General features: G+C 31.6%; 2 protein-coding genes across 5 annotated transcripts; both read left to right on the forward strand.

Moving 5' to 3' along the window:
- Positions 1-377: 377 nt before the first annotated feature.
- On the forward strand, positions 378-1,288 carry LOC108556879 (choline-phosphate cytidylyltransferase B-like). The gene is made up of 3 exons (XM_017913165.1): positions 378-412; positions 467-692; positions 745-1,288. The coding sequence occupies exons 1-3, from the start codon at positions 410-412 to the stop codon at positions 1,176-1,178; spliced, it is 663 nt and encodes a 220-aa protein (XP_017768654.1). The 5' UTR covers positions 378-409; the 3' UTR covers positions 1,179-1,288.
- A 2,660-nt stretch (positions 1,289-3,948) lies between these two features.
- Positions 3,949-14,319, forward strand: LOC108556889 (protein ECT2). 4 transcript variants are annotated; one of them, XM_017913192.1, is made up of 12 exons: positions 3,949-4,885; positions 8,796-9,154; positions 9,222-9,434; positions 9,628-9,771; positions 10,062-10,892; positions 11,542-11,673; positions 11,737-12,087; positions 12,147-12,540; positions 12,604-12,764; positions 12,829-13,263; positions 13,839-14,099; positions 14,168-14,319. In XM_017913192.1, exons 1-12 carry the CDS (start codon positions 4,801-4,803, stop codon positions 14,279-14,281), a joined length of 3,480 nt encoding a protein of 1,159 aa, XP_017768681.1. In that variant the 5' UTR covers positions 3,949-4,800; the 3' UTR covers positions 14,282-14,319. The 4 variants fall into 4 exon arrangements, with proteins under 4 accessions (XP_017768681.1, XP_017768684.1, XP_017768682.1 ...); XM_017913193.1 differs by lacking the exon at positions 3,949-4,885 and adding an exon at positions 7,292-7,384; XM_017913195.1 differs by lacking the exon at positions 10,062-10,892 and having other exon boundaries at positions 3,956-4,885.
- The last annotated feature ends 6,523 nt before the right edge of the window (positions 14,320-20,842 follow it).

A 20,842-nucleotide genomic window follows, 5' to 3' on the forward strand; every position in this document is an offset into this window, starting at 1 on the left:
TCAGAAAACGTCAGTCGAAATGAAGAATGTAAAATGTATATTATGCTATGGAAATATACAAAAAATGTACGTAATTTACGTTAGTAATTTGAGACATTGACGAACTTTAGTTTAGAAAAAACGGACACAGAACTTAATTAATGAAAACTATATTATAATTCGATTAACGCGAAATTTGGGTATAGATATGTATGTAAATTTAAAACATTTTTTTTTAAACATAAACTATTAAACAAGCAGCAAACGTTTATTGTAGTTAGCTGATAATAATTGATAAAGCACCTTATTTTTTTTGTTTATTTTAGTCAGTAAGCATTATATCTATAAATATTCAATGATTAGCAAATGCATATAAGGATATACTTTAATAATTCAGACACAGTTTTAACTAAGTAATTATTGAAACACGATGGTAATTTCATAAGTGAATTAACGTATGGAAGTAACAAGTAAATTGATTTTTCAGTCAAACTGCGATCCAGCACATTTCAGTGAGGATGAAAGGGCTAAAGAGATTTTACGAGATTGCGACTACAGTATTAAAATAAACAAAGAGTTGGCGAGAAGTGGAAAGGCGCCAAGACAAATCAGGGTGTACGCTGATGGTGCGTTCGATTTGTTCCATGAGGGTCACGCAAATGTCCTTCGTCAGGCGAAGAATTGTTTTCCAAACGTTTATCTCATAGTTGGAGGTGAGTTTACTGCAAAAGTGAATTGTCTGATTTAATTCGTGGCGTTTTCAAGTGTGCAGTGACGCGACTTTGAATAAGATGAAGGGACCCACTGTCATGAACGATGATGAAAGGTATAATGTTGTGAAGCACTGCAGATACGTTGATGAGGTGCTTAGAGACGCACCTTGGGAGCACAACGATGCTTTTATCATGGACCACAAGATAGATTTCTTCGCGCACGATGACATTCCTTACATCAGTGAAGGAACTGAAGACATTTATGGGCATTTGAAGAAGAGAGATATGTTCGTTGCAACCCAAAGAACCGAAGGAGTTTCCACTTCCGATATCATCACAAGAATGGTCAGAAACTACGACGTATATGCTCGCAGAAATTTAGCCAGAGGTTACACCTCCAAAGAGTTAAACATCTCATATCATCAACAGCTATTATTTAAACTACAGAATATAATTGAGTCTAGGCAAGATTTTTTCAGGTTTTGAAATCAGATGATTGAAAAGTTTCTGAGTTTCTTCTTTAGAAATAACAATAAGTTACAGCAACAACAATTATCAATTTCACATGAAAATTGATTGTAAATTATTATAACCATAATTTAATTTTATTGAATTTAATTATTAATATCGTATATTATCATCTATCATATATATTTAATAATTAATCATTTCATAACATAGTCTTTATTAAAAAAAATATTTCTTTTAAATATAACATTCCTAAATAAACTTTTTGTATATTATTTCATTTATAATATTTGCGTTGAAACGTTAATCACGACGTTTTACCTGTGATTATGTCTTGAAAACACGTTGGTCCTAGAACCTGGACAACCTGTCGTTGTTGGAATGCCATGTAATAAACGAACCGACGGTCACCTGTTAAGCTTACAATTTGGCTAAAGACAGGTACACGACCAAAGTGAGCAATAAAGACAGGTATTTAAATATTTGTTAGTGAAAATAGAAATCACAGAAAACCGAAATTTGTTGCATCCAACAGTTCCTTCAAATTCCGAAAAAAGAGTAAAAAAAAATAATTTTTCCGTCCATTATTTGTATATCGTTTTGGAAATTTTCTAATAGAAAGAACGTCAATTTCTAATGACAACTTTATTGTCAATTTCTAACCTGACTTAATTAATTTGTGTGAAATTTATTCAACGGAATTATATTGTTAAAAAAAACTTAACTTAAATAATAATGCGACTTGGATTTACTGTCTATGTAAATATCAATAAAAAGCTTGTTATGTAAAGTTTCCATTTGTTTGAATTCTCGACATTGCTTTTGCTGTTAAATAAATCAATGTTATCTTGATTTTATTAGATAAATATACATATTGAATACTTTCTATAACTTCTAATTTAATTAAGTTTTAATCATTTATATATTTATAATAGTAAAGAAAAGAAAAGCTTTTGAAAAATTACACTTCTACATAAATTTTGTGGTAAGAGATTTTGCTTTTTAATTATAGAAATCACGGCATTAACTGTACTGTTAAGTGTGTAAAGTCGGGTACCTACTAACAGGAAGGTTTCTATCTAACAGCGAAGATTAATTCCCTTTAGAAAATCCCAAATCCGTGACTTGCCACCAATATTTCTCAGCTATCTGTTAAGTAGCCCACCTCACTGCTAAATCATGTTGTGTTACCATGACAACACCCCTTTTACTTTCCCGGAATTTCCGCTCAACGAACGCACCCCATTCTACTACTACCTTTATTATCATATAAAATGTAAGTTTCACTACATAGTTTAATTTTCTATTAAATATACAAAATAAAATCTTATAAATGCTTTAAAATTTTGATTTATCAAGAAATACGTTTTTTTATATAAATTTTTAACCGTTATTAACAATAATTTACTAATAAATAAATATGTAGGAACAATTTTAAATTTTTTTGTTTGGTTTTATTTGCAATGTGTAACAATTAAAACTAATATATTTGTATTGATGAAAATTGTGTAAATAATCTAAATCATTAGTAAATCTATTTAATCTATTATATTTGTTCTCTACTTTTATTAGTACATCAATCAATACAACGAAAAATTTGCATTTTAAAACTAGTGTTTTTTTAGTTTTGTGTTATTTCATTGCACAACATTTAAAAACAATAAATTTGTGTTAATGAAAATCTGTAAATAATCTCATTAATCTATTCTATTTGTACTCTATTAAAAAATAATTAAACATTTTAATTTAAAACTAGTGTTTTTATTGTTTTGTTTTATTGAATTGTTGTGTTATTACATTGTACAACATTTAAAAACAATAAATTTGAGTTGGTGAAAAATCTGTAAATAATCTCAATAATCTATTCTATTTGTTCTCTACTAGTTTTTTAATTGATACTTTAATAATAAAGATTTGTTTATAAATTAATAAAAAAGTAAACAACAATTCAAATGTTAAGAATTTAAATCTAGTGTTTTTATTGTTTAGTTTTGTTTTATTGCATTGTGTAATAATTTAAACAATAGATTTGTATTATTGAAACATCTGTTAATAATCAAATGTTATTAGTATATCTAATTAATATAAGAGTACTTTTGTGTAAATAATGCTTTAACACATTGACGACGGCATGACCCACCGGTGGGTCATTAATTATAAATAATAGTTTTGTTGCTATGTACGCCACTGATTTTGACTGAGAATAACCTCAAATATCTTAAGTCAATTACAAACTTCAAACGCCAATACATTTCTTATATATATTTTAATAATGCTTGAAGCAATTTAGAACAATACGTGATATTGTGACATAATTGCCGCTTCTCAGCTTCTTAGTAATCGAAGCGCAACAGCATTGAAAATACAATATCAATATCATAAGCAGATATTATTTCTGTTTCTAAAAAAACATTGCTAGTTTATTCAAATACAATACAAGCTTAGAGCTTGAATATGCACATGATGATATATTCGACTTGAATAGAAATTGCAATAATCAATTATTATTATTGCTTATTATAAAACCTATAGCACTTTTTCCTAGCAAGTATAGAATTGAATATTTTTCCCACAATTGTTATAAATTGCTTCAATATCATTAAAAAATGTATAAACATTTTTTCTGGGGGCAGACAACCCGAAAAGCGCCGTCCTTAACGTGTTAATAATAATGTTTGTTTCTTATAATCAAATGATTAAGTAAATAAATATATGCAATTGAAATTTTGAATTTAAAACTAGGGTATTTTCGTGTGGAGGGACGTTAGGAGACGCGCTCTTAGGTTGGCAGAAATGGTGTAGCAGCTGCCTGGCGGTGGGAGAACGCCGCGAGTGGATTTTCTACCTGTCGGTTAAATCGTCGTCCAATCACGTACCCAAATTGAACTTCAAATATATTCTGTACCTGTGAGGATTGCGCGGGGTGAGCGCCGGAGACGCACAAACGGTCGCAGCGCCATTCGCACGTATTTTTCGCCTTTTCGTGCGGCTGCAAGGGAGAAGAAGAAAAAAAAACGGCCAAGCCCAAAAAGGGCACCGAAAGAACACAGTAGGCATCGGTCGTCCATCCACCAATATCCGAACGGTACCAAAAGCAAAAAAAAAACAAAATCAAACAAACGTAACGAGATCGTGAAGAGGAAGCATCAGAGAAATAGTTTGTTGAAGCAGTGGCTGTGTGCAGTGAAATGGATGCGAAGGCGGTAACGGCGGCGGCGACGGAGACGGCATCAAAATTAACCGTGTGTAACGACTAAACAACAAACAGGAGTTCCGCATTTTAAGAGAGAGGAGAGTGCGAGTGTTGTGTCTTCACCGTACTCTATTTTATATATATATGTGTGTTGCGTGTTGTTATAAATATAGAGAGTGTTGTTGGATTTGCCCCCTTTCTCGCGACACCTAACCTAGGCAACTACCGTCTCTCTACGCCTAAATATACACATATATTTATTCGGCTCCTCTATTTTTCCCTCTTTCTTCATTCAATTTTTTTTTGCTCTTTGCTTGTTTCGTCCGCAGCTTCTGTTGTTTCAAAATATATTTCGTTTATGTATGTGTGCGTGCGTGTGTTGATGTAACCAAGTTGTTATTTTATTTTCGAGAGAGATATATATCGCTTTTGTGAAAACGCACCAAAATGGACGAGAAAACTAAGTGCCAAGTGAGACAACAGTCGATAGGAAGCGATTCCAACAGCGAAGATACACTCAGAAATGAAAGCGGTAAAGTACAATTTTGCACTTCTCCCCCATATCAGCGTCATCCCAGCGTCCTCCATCCATATACATCACATCGCAACCATCCTTAAGTTCGTCCTCTCCCCAAACTGTCCCTGTTGCAATGCAACAACATTCCGAAACGTCAACTGCTAGAGCGAAAACCGATGATACATCTTAGGTTATGTCCCTTGTTACATATCCAAGGTTACAGCATCAATCATCCCATTCATCTGTTTACAAGTTCGCAGGGACGAGCAATTGGCATGCAAAACAACGCTTCCCTCCGCTTTTTTTAAAATTTTCCCTCTCAATTCATCAAATTAATTGCATCCACATCAATTACTTCAGCAAATACTTCAATTGTTTACAATAGCACAATTGCCTCACTCACCTCCCAAAGTGGAATAACATGCTTTAACACTTCAACACTTTTGTATCACTCAACAATTGATCAATATATCCAATTGAACGAATCAAATGTCACAGTTTACACAATCTAAACACATCAACTGTTTACTATAAACATCATTGATTTATTTCAATCCTATAAAAATAATTATATTTATTTGGCCATCAAATTTAAACTTAAACTTACCATAAACTTTAGTTTAATCTTCTTTTTTTTCTTCATACAAAACATACGGATCATTATCAACTATTAACTATAGATCTTTCCGCTCCCTTCAGTCTTATTTATGAATTTTCATGCCATTGGAATGATCTTGTCCCTAGTTTTTTTACTTTCTCTTTTTGCTCTGTTTCTTAAGTTCATGTTTTGTTAAATTTTTAAAAAAATATTATTTCTTACTGAAATGCAAATGCTATAAATAGATTACATTTTCATTATTAATGATGATATGCAAGGTTTTAATGCATATTCAATTAAATCTTATTATAATATATATAACAGTGTCATAAACAAATATTCATGTTTTTTTTTGTATTTAAGTATCATTAATAACAATATTGTAACAGTAATAATAACAAAATCAGAAAATAAGAGAAGTTGAAAAAATATATTAATATTTTAGAAATAATTCTATTTTGAATAAAGGAACTTAAGTTTAAGTGCTCATATGCTTACTTGAAATATACAAATTGAAGTACATTTGTTTACTTTCGAATAAAGCGATGAGCCAATGTCGTATAATTTAAGTTGGATAATTCTCTAAAGCGACCTTTAGACTGTTTGATTATTGTTGTTGTTTATTTCCTTTTTTTTTAACTCTAAATTTTCTTAATAACAAAATAATGTTTTAGTAATAATTAGCAGTTTATTATATTCAATTTGTATATTAACGCTAATTGAATAAAGTATGTTCGGTAAATTCGCAAAGCTCGTGTTTCATATCAAATATAAGTAAAGTAAATACAGTGGAACCTCGCTTAACGAGCAAAATGAATTGTAAGAAAAATTGACTCGCTTAACGAGCGACGTTTCGCATAACGAGTGACTATGAGAAGAGAAGTCCCGGATTGTGCGCATGCTACATCATTTTTTAAATATGTGTACATATATCATGTGTAATATACGAGTAAAAATCCGGAAATTTTGGAACGGATTATATTCGTTAAGCGAGGTTCCACTGTATGTTTAATAAATTACAAATTGTGAATTTTCGTTTTGCGAATGAGATTTTATTTTACGAAAACAATAAAATTACAAACATTGCCATTGTTTTTGTAATATTTTTTATGACTTATTTTAGTGCACTATCAATAATTTCTCAATAAGACTTTCGTGAATTCAGTTTAATCATTAGTATTTGTAATTGTTTGAGATTTTATTGCGAGTAGCATTCGTTTGTATTACTTTAACAAACGTTAACTAATGTTATCAATATAAGTATTAAATTAAGCTGTAATGAACAATTTAGGTAATGATCAAATCTTCAATAAGTTAGCATATTTTCCAAGTCATCTTTCTTTGGTTTTTAAACCGATTATTTTTTGATAATTCTGATTAGATCATAATTATAAATATAATTCCATAGATCTAAATAGACTTTGGATTGGTTAAACAGTTTTGAATCTTTCTACATTTGCATGTATTTCCTTATAAACTAATAGACATAAAGTTTAAAATTACGAATAGTTTTCGATTTCTCTGCAAAAAAATATTAACAATAATGTTTGTGACTCCTCTCAGTCTACAGTTTAATACTCCGTCATCGTATCATCATTAATTGAAATATATGTGCATTGAGCATAAACAAATATTGTTTCGCATTCGTCCAATCTATCAATCGGTATCAATTTAATTGCTTATTTTATCAATTACACTGCTTGCACCGAGTAAATAGTTCGGCATAGATCAAAGTTACCCTTGACTCGATTATCTGCATCTCCGTTGCAACAGTGTCCGATTTTTACGCAGAAAATATTCACACTCGAAACGGCATTTCTGCTGTTGTCTCAGTTTTCATCCACACTTTGACATGTTTGAGTCGATTGTTTTACTTTGTTTATCCGACGACGAGTCTATGGTTTGCGATACTGAAGGTAAACTGATTCACTTCAATTTAATTTCGATCATTTATTTCTAATCAAATATGGAAATAATGACCAGTATGTAATAATTATTACCAAGCAAATGCGTAATTGTTTTAATACTTTCATAAATTAAGAAGCAGACTAATAATAAGTTTTTTTAATAATTTACTTTTATATGTATACAATTTCTATATAACCGTGTTTTTATTGCATTTCTCTAAAAGTTTGTACAATAAATACCTTTAATTTTAACGTTCCACGAAATGTTCTCTATTTTCGGAGTTTATGGTTTATTGGTGGTGTCTATGTTCTCGGTACTTTTATTACAATGAAATATTTACTGTCTCAAAACTTACAATGTATGAAAAACTATTTCAACAACCGTTTACCTATGAAAACTTAAATTTATTGTTGCTATAATTAATATTAATTTCGTAAATAATAATTATTTTTTGTAGTATTATTATTGTTCATTAAGAGTATACATCTAATTTGCGTATTTGCAATGATTACATCACTTATGCTCGGTGCCTCAGCATAGGATTATGTGCGTACTTTTTATTCTCGTCAATTGAAATTAATTTTCTCAGTTGGAATTTACGATGTATTTGCTTAATGTTTTTCTTCGTGATTGCCAATAAGTTTTTAATCGATTCGAAGAAAACAAATTCTAAAATTTCGATTAGTACAATTAGTATTTTATGTGTATACATTGTATTAACATATTTAATTTTAAAAATGCCTTTAGAGCACAAAATATAGTTTTTTTTTCTTGCAGACAAACAACTTAATCATGTTTGTTCTTTTGCTAATGAGAAATTATCAAGTGAACAGCTGTATTCTTAAAAGTTTTTTTTTTTTTTTTGTAAAAGCAGATAATACTTAAAACAAGATCAACAGAAAGACGAAACTGTTTAACGTTTAACTAAAGGTTGATGGACTTTCTATATACAAATTAATAATTTCTTTTGCAAATAAAGTTTATTTTTAATCAAATTTGTTTGTTGAAATTAAAAGTACTTTGAATATATATATAATTTAGAAGATTTGTATTTAAATACTATTAAGCTAAACATTCCGATCTAAGTAAAATCAGATTTGTGTAACGTTATTAGCTGCTGCTTTATTTATCGAATGTGTAGATAAATATACATAGATCAATGTATGGTTGTAATAAACGGTAGTATGTGTTCGAAATGGATCTTAATTGGATGTATGCTTGGATTACTAGCAGATGTTCAAAACATTGATTCATATAATGTATGTTTGGAATCCTGGCTTCAAGGTGCCCAAAATTTAAATTATTGGTAATTTAGTATTCACAATAATCCTTGTACTTTCTAATCCTAACCCTTATTGTAACTTACCTGTCTTTTGAATCTTCCAAGTAATTTGATTTTAATATTGAAATTTGTTTTAGCTTTGGGATCAGCCTCAGCATTGCCATTGGACAAGAGAATTTGCTTGGTGGGTGGAGCGGCTAATGACGAAGCGGTATGTGGGGCGGCACAGTCATTCGGAGTACCGATCGTGACATCGCCGGACGGATACGAGTATGCTGGAGATCAAAGCTGCTCAACAATATTTGTACTAGAGAAGTTCCAAGGGCCACAGTACGATCACCTCTGCAAGTCACGGCATCCTCTGCTGGGAATGCCAGCCCTCCGTCAGTTGGCTATAAGAAAAGACAAATTACCTAATAACACGAGACCTCTCTACACCTTAGCCATGACGGGAGTCGTCGTATGTTTTACAGGATTTAGAAATAAAGAAGATTTGGTAAATATACATATTTCATTGTATAAATTGTAAGCAGTTTTTGTAATGTTTATGTTTTCTGTTTTAGACTAGACTAGTGCCCTTGGTGCACCACATGGGCGGGTCGATACGCAAAGAAATGTCTTTTAAAGTTACTCATCTGATAGCAAATGCCAGTGGAGGAGAGAAGTATAAGTACGCCAACGTCTTCAGGCTTCCCATAATGAATTACGCATGGGTTCTGACCAGTTGGGATAGGAGAAACGACATGGAGTTTAGTGCCATTTGTGATAAATTTGTGGTAAGTAACAGCTCCACCATCAATAACATCCTTTTCTTTAACTCTCTTAACATTTATTGTTTCACGCTAAAGTTGTAAGTGCGATTGGTGAGTTGAAATATTACAAAAATCTAAGTTGGCTTATAAACAATGACACGATCATATATTGTATTTATTTAATTTCTAATTTAATTTTGTAACATATTTTTTTTAGAGCGAGTTTAAATTGAAACCCTTCCATGGTGCACGGGTGTGCTTTCTTGGATTTCCAGAAGAGGAGGAAAAGCACATGGCTGAAATCCTGGTGTCAAATGGAGGCACGGTGGCTCCTCTGGATGACCCCACCTGTACGCATGTCGTAAGTAGCATTAGAATCAATTTCCTCAATTCAAATCATACAAATTCGAAATTTCATTTCACATTTTATTTATTTTGTTGCACTTCATATTTGCTATCTGAATTTAGTGAGACGTGTGGAATCATTATTTTTTATTTGTTATCAGTGATTTCACACCTTTGACTAATGCATTTTATATATTAAAAGTGATTAGGAGCGCTTGAAGACAATGTGAGTCATAATTACTGGTCTTCTGGCGCTTCTAGTCGATAGTTTTCTGTTGTTGCACGGTGCTGGCTCGTTAATTTCAGGTGATGGACCACGCTGAGAATTACCCGTTGGAAGCTAATGGCGGCTCACACACTCCTCAACCTGTAATAACTCTCGAATCCAACGAACCTTCTCCTACTTTAACAATTGCTTCCGAACTGACGACGCCTCCGAATGAACAGCAGCTTCAACAGCTAGCTCTTCGCAAGGCAGAGTTTAAAACCCCGAAACTATCCACTTTACATGAGAAATCACACGACGACGCGATTTGTTCGCAGCTGAACGATACGGTTTTTGATACGACCGTGAACATGCAGAATCTCGACTTGGATCAGTCCACATCGAGCACGAGAAAACGCAAGTTAAGATCACCCGAATCAAGTTTTCTGTGTTCGAAACGAAATAAGAAAGATTTGAGCTATAGCGAAAACACGAAAAGAAAAATCACTGATTTCTTGAGAACTCCGTTCAATTACTTGTCGAATCGTCGACGAACTATCGGGGCGAATAGAAGTTTGAACGAGGGTGAAATTATGGTTGACTCCACGTCCGGCATCTTCGAAGTGCAAACTTTCGATAATCTGAGCTCATCTTGCAACCGTACTCCGGCTAATAATAACGGCAAGAAACCGCGCAAAAATCTTTTCCAACGAACGTTCAGCAGTTCAAAGTTTGTTCGTAACACCACCCGCAAGAACGATTTGAACGCTACCAAACTGAGTTTCACCGAATGTGACGGTGGTAACTCGATGAACATCTCCTGTTTCCCTGATTTCTCCGAACAATCTAATCTCCATTCCACTTTCCTTGAGCCACGTCAGCTTCGCAGCACTGGACCGGATCCATCAGGGGCCCATTTAACTCATGCTGCGGTACTAACTTATCAAAATTTATATTCACGATCATAGCATGATATTTGATTGTAGTTCACATTAATCACATGTTCATTTTCAGTCTATCATTATTCAGTCATTAATGTGGGTTAGAATTGAATTGAAATAACCACATTTTCGTTGTGTTTTGTAATGTGATGTCGTTATTTCTAATTGAAGAGTTCAACTTCAAATCGATCAAAGTGCCAAAACAATGAGTTAATTGGGTTTGGAAACTGTTATATCATACAAAATTATCGCTGTTACTATTTTGGTGTTTACATTTTATCGACTTGCAACATATCAAGTGGTTTAGATTTGATATTGGTTCTTAAATCCGTTTGAATTTCAACTCTTCATTTATCATTCTCTTTTTTTTTCATTAGGAAGCGAAATTGAAAATGTGCAAATTTGCAAATATGTTCATAGTGAATGCAATTTTCAGTTCGCTTTTATAGTTCTTCTAATACACTTTATGTCCGCAAAAAGTAAAATCTTTTTGAATTGTTGTGCATTAAGTGTGTTACATGCATGTAAATTTTTTCAGTTTTTTTTTGTTTTTATTATTTAAGGACTTATGAAAATAAGCAAAGAAAAGGTGTTTTAAACTGACTATTCGAGTAATTATATGCTTGTATTTTCTTCATAGGTTGTAGATGAATCTCAAGTGACGGAAAGACCCGACGTGGTTCCGAAAGCCCACGTAGTGAAAGCCGAATGGTTTTGGACATCAGTTCAAAAAGAAATCAGTTTGGAAGAAAAAGCTTATTTGCTTATGGAGGTAATTCTTTTTTTTTTGAACAACAAAAACAGTGTTTTATTTTATATGGATTGTGTTTTGCAGTTGAATGATCGAGTTTCATCTCCGAGCGTTCGTAGAGACTCTCATCAAGCCACGCCCGGCAGCGCAAGTCGTCGGAAAAGGAAAAGACTGTTGGAGACATTGGCACATCCTCAACAGTCGCCCGTGGTTCACCATAAAAGGCGGTCTTCAATCAGCGATGCAGGTCTACATTCTGTATCTGGTTCGTTTTTGGATTGTACCGCAAGCCCAGATAAGGCTTTATACGATGGGACGGAATCAAGTACCGTTCCAGATACTCCTCGCAAGGGTCTCACCGCCCGCCAACAGGTCTTCCTAGAGCTGGTCCAAACCGAATCGAATTATGTAAATATATTGGACACAATAATGAAGGTAATGTTACTACAAACCATTTTAAAATAACGTAATGCTAATCTTATTTTGTTGTGTAGATGTTTAAGAAACATTTAGAAGAAATGGACGAAGAGGATGCTCTTTTAAATAATACCGAATTGAAGATCATCTTTGGTAACGTGCCGCTGATTTTCGAAACGCATTTAAAGATGCTGGACGAGTTACGCAAGCTCTCTGCTCACTGGAGCGAAGAAAAGTGCGTAGGAAATGTGATATTGAAGTACTCCACTGATCTGCTGAAGGCCTATCCACCTTTCGTGAATTTCTTCGAGGAGATGAAGGAGATGCTCACGCAGTGCGATGTTAACAAACCCCGATTCCATGCGTTCCTTAAAGCATGCCAGACGAGGCCGGAGTGCGGACGTCAAGGTCTTCAAGATCTTCTCATTAGGCCAGTTCAGCGATTACCCAGTATCAGCTTACTTTTAAATGGTTAATACTCTATAAACTGTCACATACGAAAATACTTTTATTAACACTTGATTCTTATTACAGACATTTTGAAGAACACGCCGAAATCAAATCCAGATCACAACGCGCTAGACCAAGCGCTAGCGTCAATCCGTGAAGTAATGACTCACATCAATGAAGACAAAAGGAAAACGGAAGGTCAAAGGGTCATGTTTGATATTTTCAACGATATTGATAATTGCCCGGTAAGTTACTTTCACCAAAATGTAGATGATTTTATTTTCTAACGCGCCGTGTTTTCTTTTCCAGCCTGATTTAGTTTCCTCTCACAGAAGCTTCATAGCTAAATCTGAAGTTGTGCAGCTATCATCATCCGAAGGCCTCTCTGGCAAAGGCAATCCTTTGGTGCTGTTTTTATTTTCGGATCAATTGGAGATCTGCAAGAAGCGTTCGAAGGCCTTCAACACAATGAAATCTCCGAACACGGTTAACGGTTTGCACAAGAACTCTGCAAGTAAACCGTACAAGCACATTAAGTTGATGTCCTTAAGTAACATTAAACGCGTGATCGATATCAAGGAAACGGAAGATTGTCAGAAAGTGTTTGGTTTTGTCGTCAGGCACAACGATGAACTCAAGGAACGTCTTTTCACGTTTGTTATGTCTGACGAGGATGCCGACAAAGTAACTTTCCTGAAAACACTTTGTCGGCAGATGGCTACAAATGCCTGTACAGCGGATTCGGTAAGTGACTCAGATTTAAAGCCTTCTAAAATAAAGCGTGTTCATAGCAAACGCTTATAATCTATATATCAATATCAGCGTCACGGGTATATTTTATACTACATTTTTACTACATAAATCACGTATCTATTGTATGTGACTTTTTAATAAATGGAGGAATGTCTTTTAAGTCCTTCATTTTTTTTTCCAACCAGTCATTTATTAAAGAGGCAATTCATTCATTAATATCTTGCTTATTAATATAATATAATTACAGAACTTAATATTTCATAAAACTGTAATAAGTTAATTTAAATTCTTGTCATTTTATTGCAATTCATTTAAAAGTGTCTATGATTTTCGCCATCTATCTGCAAAAAGCTTAAACGTAAATCTATGTGACTTGATAGGAGCCTTCAAGTTTTCCACTCAATTATCGATAATTTTTTATATTTTTTTTATATATATTTGTAAGATTTATTTTTTTTGAAAATTTGCCTACCAGACATTTCTGAATTTGATCAATTTACAAAATACTTGTTTAACATATTTGCAAATTTCATTCTTGAACATTGACTGATGTTTTATTGTTACAGGATAAGTTTATGGCCTTTTTGGAGCCGCACGATCTGGATATAAACACCAGCGATGTGAACAATGGAACTTTGTCGAAGGCATTCAAATTTGCGACGAGAACGCGACTAAAAGTTGGCAGAGCGTTTTCTTTTAACAAAACGCCTTCTAAATTGAAACGCGCTGTCTCCTCGATGATTTCCTCACCTTTTGGCAGCTCAACGAATTTAACACCCGCATCTCAACTCGCCCAAATGAGACTAGCCAGTTACAACAACATAAGCGTAAGTATTGAATTCGATTTTATTAACAATCTTTTTTAACATCTCTTTTTTTTTTGTTGAATCAATAGGAATTGGGCAACGCAGACAACGTCGACTCTCCACCAATCGCTCCTCTCTCTGTGCAGCCGACGCGAAAACTGAAAACAGGCTCATTGGGCGTTAGCGCTCTTAAAAGATTGTAACCTCTATTCACTCCATCTTTATCCCAATCACAAAAAAACAAACACTCTCTATTTACTTTTTAAGTTTTATCTTTTTTTAATATATTTTATTCTCTCAAATATATTTGTACATATAATAAGTCTAATTTAAGATTGAAATTTAAAACAGCGTTTTATTTATATGTCCTTAATTTATTGAAATTAATTATTATGTCTGATGAGGAGCGATTGGTTTATATATATATATATTTAAAGTTTGGAAAAATATATCGTTCTTCTTGTCTCCAATTAAGACAAGACTTGAATTATTTTTTTTCTTCAAGAATGATCAAATAAATATTGTAATGTTTTTAAATTGGCCTCTTTTTTTTTCTTTTCACTTCCGTTATTATAAATGTCTACTTAAGTACTACTTTATTTCACTAATATTTTATGTAATATTCTTTTTTCTATTAATTTTATTAAATGCAAAAGTTAGAAGTAGTATACACCAGTGTTTCTCAACTATTTAGAGGCGGGACAATAGTTTATAACATAGAAATGATGATGCAACGTGACAGCTACAATTTGACCAGCCAACCTATGGTGAGAAACGCTTATATACACAAACATTCGATTATACTACTATGATATTCATACATTTTACAATAATTGATAAAATTCTAAATTGATTTGAAGTTTTTATATTTTGAACCAGATTTATTTTTATTTTTCTCATGCGAATACTTGAAATACTACTAAAAATAATTGACATTCAATAGTTGCATTTATATTTCATCATCAAACTTAAAACAACAAAATAAACTTTTATATCATATTTAATTAAACAAGCACAAAACATTCAAATATTCTGTTTATTTCTATGTTAACATCCAAATACTACATCATACTAGGAAATACGCTTGATTCAGACTTGTTCTAATAGTATTTATCACATATTATTACTATTTTATAGTATCATTATTTTGTACAATATTCTAGAATAACTGACATTATGAACATGTGTTAAGATCATTTATTAAATTATTTTCTAAAGGAGTCTTTAAGTGTGCAGTAAAAGTTTGAATTAGAAATACTGCAAAATTATATTATATAACATGAATATGAGTTTCGTGTTTTTTGAAACCAAAGCATCATAAAACTTATAAACATACTTAAATCATGTAGAAACTGTACATAAACTAAGTAGAACACTTATGAATTACTGCAAATAACTCTAGGAAAGCAATAACTCTTAGAAATCAATAAATTACAGTACTAGATTACTTCAATTCTAATGAATCCTTCAAAAACACTATGTAAATCTTATGTCGTGTGAGAACATTCATTAATTTAAAAAATTTCAAATTTCTTTAATCAGAACGTAGATTTTGTAGAAGTTTTATATTTTATCATTTTTGCGCGCCAACCGAATTCCTAAACATTCCAATTGCCATGTGTGTCACATCCATTCAAACACGCGTACTATTATAACTTGTTGGAATTGCACGAAGACTTTGAATCTCTATTAGTTTTTTTTTCTTTCTCCAACTAATTTATAATATTTAACAAATTCTGTGTATTTTGAAGCAAAGTTTTTGAAATATTATTGACTTTTATCGAGAGTTTTTATGTTTAACTGATTTAATCATTACTGTCCTATTTTATTATCGATCAGAGAAAGCAAAGGACATTTTATTTCGATTTTAAGATTTGAATTCATTATTTTGTGTCGAATTTGTGTGATACAAGCGACTATAGATTATTAGTAATAAATTAAAACTAAAGCTATTAAGTATACAATTAGTGTTATAGATATTTTATTAATTTGTATACAATTGAAGCTTAATACTTTATATCAATGTTTTTCAACCTATCCCAAAATTAGGTTGCGAAATGAGAGTTTAGACACTTTACGTTAAAACGAGGCACTGGTGTAATACTATTAGCAATTGGGTCTACAAAAAAATATGGCAAAAAGGTTGAGAAACTCTGTTATAAACTATGTAAAATGTTGAGAAACGCTGCTTTATATTATTATGTATGCAAATGTGATCTATTTTTAGTGCTGCCTCCAAGAAGGAATGAAATCATTGATAATTATGGAAAAGACTAGAAGACAGTTACAGATCATCATATATAATTCGAATGGAACGAAACGTATTTACGCAAATAAGAGCCGCGGCGCATTCCATTAACAATCCCAATTAGATTGACGATTAAAAAGAAGGAGAAAACGTTATCGGCGTCTGAGGAAAAAAAAATATAATATATATATGTGGAAATTACCGAGAATTTTGCTACAATTTGAGCATGAATATTTCATACAAATTTATTAGCTGGCAATTACGTGTACTGAACTTATTGCTAAATTGGTTCGAAGCGAAGGTCATCCGTCGCAAAAACATAATGCACGACTTCCAACTAAGCACTTTGCAAATAAATCCGAATGCTGTTCAATATTCAACGAGGACAAATACTTTTTTTAATCACGATATTCTTCTACCCTTTCTACAAGAGAATATTTCGTTTGCTTGCGATGTAACGACTAAATTTGTACACGTTTCATTTAAATATTTAATATGGATATAATTAAATATTTATAAAACAACACGTGATTTCATTTCACGTAGCTTTCCGTGATTATTGTCGAAAATATAGATTAGTCTAATATTTAAAAATAAATTAACAAATACTCATAGTGCGGCTTTGATTAGTGCTGATTCACTATTCAACTAAATTTAAATTGAGCGAAAATTAATCTTTTTTTTTCTCTACGCAGTCAAGTCTGTGTCTTGTACAGTTTATTGTTATGTGGTTTCAAACAATTTGATTAATTGGCGGAACGGGTCTACATCGCAAGCCCAACACCGAAGGACCGTCTATTGAAATCCCGACGTTCGAAATCCCGACTGTATAAAAATCCCGACTATATCAAAATCCCGACTATATTAAAATTCCGACAACCATAATCCCGACAACCGAAGGACCGTCTATTGAAATACCGACGTTTGAAATCCCGACTATATCAAAATCTTGACAACCATAATCCCGACTATATCGAACATTTTTACACTAACATTTTTAATCAATAACAATCAATTATTATTAATTTATTTGATTTTGTTGAATTTTTTTCATAATAAACATTAACATTATGAAACAATCTCAAATAGAATTAGATTATTAATTGTTATTATTTATTATTAATAACAATTTGAAGCGTAGTGACTGCTCCGGAATAATTTAAAAATTTTATTGTACACATTTTCGAAATAGTCGGGATTTTGATACACTTTGTATTATGGTTGTCGGGATTTTAATATAGTCGGGATTATGGTTTCGATACAGCCTTGAAATGCCGACTGTATGCCGAACGTCGAGAAATTGATTGACTGTATTTCGGTTGTCGGGCTTGCGATTGCCACCGTGGAGAAACCGCACTATGCGAGGTATTGCTGTACATATTTTAAGGATAAGTAAGTGTAACTGTTAAATAGAAAAAGCGAATCTTCATTTTTAAAACCGTCTTAAGGAACATCCCGAAAGTTTAACGCATACTCAAAATTAGGTGAAAATACAATATATACTTTGCATATGACTCTTTTTTGGTCCGGGAAGAAAGGAAAACCTTGCACAAGGACAGTGGATTCGTGGTACTGTGGGATTCTTACCCACTAACAACCTCTCCTCTTCTTCGTCAGCATTCAGATCCTGTTTGTTGATACTGCTCTGAAATGTTGATTGTCTCACCTGTTAGTCTAAATCAGTGTTGGCTTCCACTGCCAATTTCATCGTTTTCTCTTTCCATTCTCCTCTGATCTTCTTCCTTGGTAAATAGTACATCTGACACATTCCTTGCAATATGACTTTTCTTAAGTTTTCAGTATTCACCAAATAAAAAAAGCATATGTATTTTAACAAAAATAGAACTATTTTAAACAGTTCAGTAATCTTGTAAAATACATAAATAGTTTAGCTACTAATCTATTTGATTATTCGTACCCAATAATTGAAACAATTCAAATCACTGAAATTAGCAATAATTATATTTTGATTGTATTATGCATTAAAGTGAGATTAAGATTATTTTGTCAATTTGTACTTTAAATGAATTGTAAATAACATAGGGCAAAAAATAAGGTTTTTTTTTTACTTTAACTTGACCATTTAACTGCTATGTTTTTCAAGATGAAAAATCACAGAAATGATTGCGCTAAGTTTAAAAAAAACATAAGTATAGATTAATTTAGATTGATTAGAATAGATATTAAAAATAATAATAAGATAATAACTAGTTTTATGAATAAAACGATTCAACCGCAAAATGTGTATGTATATAATAGTTGTGTGTATCGAATTTTCCGGAGATAAGATTACGTTCTCCCATAGATACACGGTCGGGGGATAACCAAGTAATCTATGTAAGTTGTGATTCATTGCCGGTTATCAATCGCACAGTAAATTGTATTCAATGTCAGGTATATTTGAAGTTTAGTGCAAGACATCAAAATTTTACATATTCTATGATGAACTTTATGTAATTGTATTAATCAATAGTAATCATATTATTTAATACCTAGTATATTTAGGATATTTGCTTGATGTTTGATGGTTTCAGAAAGTTAAGCGGCGTGTGGTAAATTAACTAATTAATAATGAAAATTATTTAATAAAAAAATAGAAGTATTAACTTAGCAGAAATCGAACAATACACATAGTTTATTAGTAATAATCATGTAAGAAATTATTCTATTACTAAAATAAATCAGCAATATAAAAAAAAGTTTTCTTTGTTCAAAATGAATTAAATATGATGTAAATGAATTTGAACAATTGTTAAAGTATGAAATGTGATATATTTTAAGTGATTTTAATGCAATTTGTTAAATTTAATTTGAACTAGTTTCTTCTAAAGTTGTTATTATTTTAGCTACTGAAGTTTTAAGCTCATGTATAAATACTATCTTTATCGGAGACACTTGTGTTTAGAAGAGAAGGGATTTTTAGGGTATATTTTTGTCATTTAGTTTTTAAATATCATTCAAGCCTACTGTTTCAAGTATGAATTCAAACCAACATAATGTTTTTATGAAAAAATAATTTATATTGTCAATTATATTATATTCACAATAAACTAGCAAAAATCCTATACAATAATAATAGTATTCAGAAAATTGAAGAAACTCAAGAAAATTGTCATTTTTTTAAAATATATTTTGTTTATTACAGAAATCTATCTTATAAAGACAATAAGAGTCATTAAAGTAAGTTTTTTTGTTGTGTTTGAGAAGAAACTGCGGATTTTGTTTTCGTTTCAAAATTATATTTAATTATTTGAGTAGAAAAAATAAATGAAGAACAAATGATTAAGAATGTCTTAAGAATAAAAATAAATATCTAAGAAGCATATGAAAAGATAGATTTCACATGCATGCATTTGTTACCGTCAAATGTCAATGTCATAAGTAATGTGATGCTTTTTACGAAGAATCGATGCGTTCTTGTGATTTGCTTCTAGTGTTTGTTTCGTTCCAAAATCGATGATTAATAATAAATAATTAAGTTGTAAAGGAATAATGAGAAGCATTAAATAAGAACAAAATAAAAAATAATATAAAGTAGATGTGAACGGAATAATGAAATAAATTTTAATTTCAACAACAATTAACTAAATTAATCCGATTTTAACATCTAAATGGGAAATCAAGAGTGTTATGTCTTTTTAGTCTATGGAAGGTTTCACTATTTTTTAATAAGTATATAAAACCACATGAAACTTTAAATTTGTTTTGTACGAAGAAGCGTTTTGTTTGTTTAATTTCAAAATAACGTTTAGTGACCTTTGATGTTTAACAAGGAGAAAAAGGAAAGAAGAACAAATGAGTAAGATGTTAAGTAGCCTACATAATATCAATAGAAAGTAACAAATCTAAGAAACATATGAAACGTCATATTTGGGTTGCATTCTTTTGTTTGCTTAATTCTTAAACGATGTTTAATAATATTTTGTTTTGAATAACAACAGGAAGAAGAAGTAAATAAGAATAAAGCAGTAAGAATTTAAGAAAATATCAAAAAAATCATACGAAATAGTAATTGAGAAATCTATGTAACACATATTTAGGTTGACGCATTTGTAACTCGAATGTCTGTCCTGTTTTATTTTAGTTGTTCAATATTGGAATTGCACCGAGAAGCGATGCGTTCTTGTGTTTGCTTTTCTTCCAAAACGATGATTAACGTTTATTTCTGTTGAACAACAACTAGAAAAACAAAGGCATAAGAATTTTCATATACAGTGGTGCCTCACACAACGAACTTAATTCGTTCCAGGAGCAAGTTCGTTATGCGAAAAGTTCGTTATGTGAAACGCGTTTTCCCATAACAATACATGTTAAAAAAAATAATTCGTTCTGTAGCATAAAATATGGTAAGATGACATAAAAAAAAGATAAATTTTTTGTTATTATATTTATTTAGATACATCTAAAAACATAATGAAAAAAAAACATTACTTCGTAATGAAGAACGATTGCTGCGATACGTGCGTAAGTTAAGCGTACTACGCAGTGACTAACGAGTCTAACGACTGCCTGCGCG

Source organism: Nicrophorus vespilloides, unplaced genomic scaffold (assembly GCF_001412225.1).
Source record: "Nicrophorus vespilloides isolate i.1.1-1 unplaced genomic scaffold, Nicve_v1.0, whole genome shotgun sequence".
NCBI lineage: Eukaryota > Metazoa > Arthropoda > Insecta > Coleoptera > Silphidae > Nicrophorus > Nicrophorus vespilloides.